This window comes from Glycine max, chromosome 14, assembly GCF_000004515.6.
Source record: "Glycine max cultivar Williams 82 chromosome 14, Glycine_max_v4.0, whole genome shotgun sequence".
Taxonomy (NCBI): domain Eukaryota; kingdom Viridiplantae; phylum Streptophyta; class Magnoliopsida; order Fabales; family Fabaceae; genus Glycine; species Glycine max.
In genome coordinates, this window is record NC_038250.2 from 38,374,001 (window position 1) to 38,376,229 (window position 2,229).

Sequence of the window (2,229 nt, forward strand, 5' to 3'; positions counted from 1 at the left end):
TCATGTATATTATTTTATATATATCCTAACGACTTTGTTTTTGGTGTATACGTGTTTCTTATAATTATTACACTTTCACAATATATTGTGTGTGTAACATCGTCTAGTGTTTAGTTATTATTAATTTAGGATTTAGTTAGATAAATTATTATAAATGTTAAATTAATTTTGTTAAATTATTATTTTATGTTTTAGTATATTAGTGTTTAGTTATTATTAATTTAGGGTTTAGTTAGATAAATTATTATACATGTAAAATTATTTTTGTTAAATTATTATTTTATGTTTTAGTATATTAGTGTTTACTTATTATTAATTTAGGGTTTAGTTAGATAAATTATTATACATGCTAAATTAATTTTGTTAAATTATTATTTTATGTTTTAGTATATTAGTGTTTACTTATTATTAATTTAGGGTTTAGTTAGATAAATTATTATACATATTAAATTGATTTTGTTAAATTATTATTTTATGTTTGAGTGTATTAGTGTTTAGCTATTATAATTTTTATTGATGGTGGATACAGTATGTAGCATGAACTCTTCTAAAACACTGTTCACTTCGGTGTAACTTATAAAAGGAGGTTTCGTTGTCACTTATAATTCACATTTACACAATCTTGCATTTGTTGCATCGAAACAACTAGTTGGTTCTCTGATTTTGACGTGCTACTTAGAGTGTTACTGATATAATTTTTTTAGCGTTACATACACAAAAAGGTTTTTTGTTTATGTTACATACATTCTAATGATTCCATTTCACTAATAAATTACTTTCTTTTTTTACAGATGGCTAGAGAAGAACCCATAATAAGAGATAATGTTAGCGTCTTCAGTGATGACGAGCAATAACGTAATTTTCATGAACATGGTGAACCAAGCAATCAAAGTGAGTCATCTTCATATTTTGAAAGTATTAGTAGCCAACTTTCAGAAAATCATGAGTACTCAAACCCTTATCAAAGGAGAGGGAGTGCTAGTACAAATAACCTTTAAGAAGAGTTGACATTTGAATCAAAACAAGTAGCTATGAATGCCAATAAACAATTTCATTTTATGCATTCATTTAATTTTGATGTGGTCGAGAACAAGAGTGACAAGTACGTTGTCATGTGTAGTCAACATGGTAATGGATGTTATTGGAGGATGAGAGTATCGTTCAGCAAAAAATGCAAGAGGTGGGAGTTGAAGAAATTAAACTGTATTCACACCTGCATAAATTCATTCATATCACAAGATCATGTTAGGTTAGGCTCTTCTGTAATTGCCCATAATATTGTTCATTTAGTGAAAACAAATCTGGGTATCAAAATCCAAACCTTGATTGCAGACATGCATCAACGGTTTGGTTACACTATTTCATACAAAAAAACATGGACAACTAAACAAAAAGCCCTTGAAATGACATTTGGAAGTTGGGAACAATCATACAGTTACCTACCTGTATGGTGGATAGTTGCTTAACATTTTGTCTCAGGTACCATAGTAAAATACAAAACTTCATCTTCAATGGAAGAAGGTGATGACGACCCTCCTAGGGTGATTTTTAATCATGTATTTTGGGCGTTTAATCCATGCATTGAAGGCTTCAAATATTGTAAGCCACTTGCGCAAGTAGATGGGACATTTTTAACTGGCAAATATCATGGTACTTTGTTGACTGCCATCAGACAAGATGGTAGTAGGAACAATTTTCCAATTGCTTTTGAAATTGTTGAGAGCGAGACTAAAGAAGCTTGGATGTGGTTCTTGCATTATTTGCGAAGATATGTTACACCGCAACCAAATTTGTGTATTATATCAGACAGGGGAACCGTTTTTCTAGCAGCTTCACAATTGGAACACGTTGGATGGAATGGACCAGATGTTTCGTTTGTGTATTGCATTCGCCACATTACATCAAATTTCAACAAACAGTTTTAAAATGTTGACTTAAAAAATAAGTCATCAATATGGGTATGTTTCTTCCTATTTCATGCATCATATTCTTGCTTTATTACATCTTCACTATATTTATTACTCATTGTTTTATCTTTTGGCATAAGATATGAGATGAGGAAACCACAATTTGAGGAAAAGTTGCACGCTATGCAAGCAGAGTTTTGACAAGCAGCAAATTGATTGGATCAAATTCCTAAGAGTAAATGGACTCAGGCTTACAATGAAGGAAAATGGTATGGCCATATGACTACCAACCTTGCCGAATGTATGAATTCTGTTTTGAAAG

General features: G+C 30.6%; 1 protein-coding gene across 1 annotated transcript; it reads left to right on the top strand.

The window, feature by feature from the left end:
* Nucleotides 1-1,511: 1,511 nt before the first annotated feature.
* LOC102664790 (uncharacterized) lies at nucleotides 1,512-1,925 on the top strand. Its single transcript, XM_006596769.1, has one exon. It carries the CDS (start codon nucleotides 1,512-1,514, stop codon nucleotides 1,923-1,925), a length of 414 nt encoding a protein of 137 aa, XP_006596832.1.
* The last annotated feature ends 304 nt before the right edge of the window (nucleotides 1,926-2,229 follow it).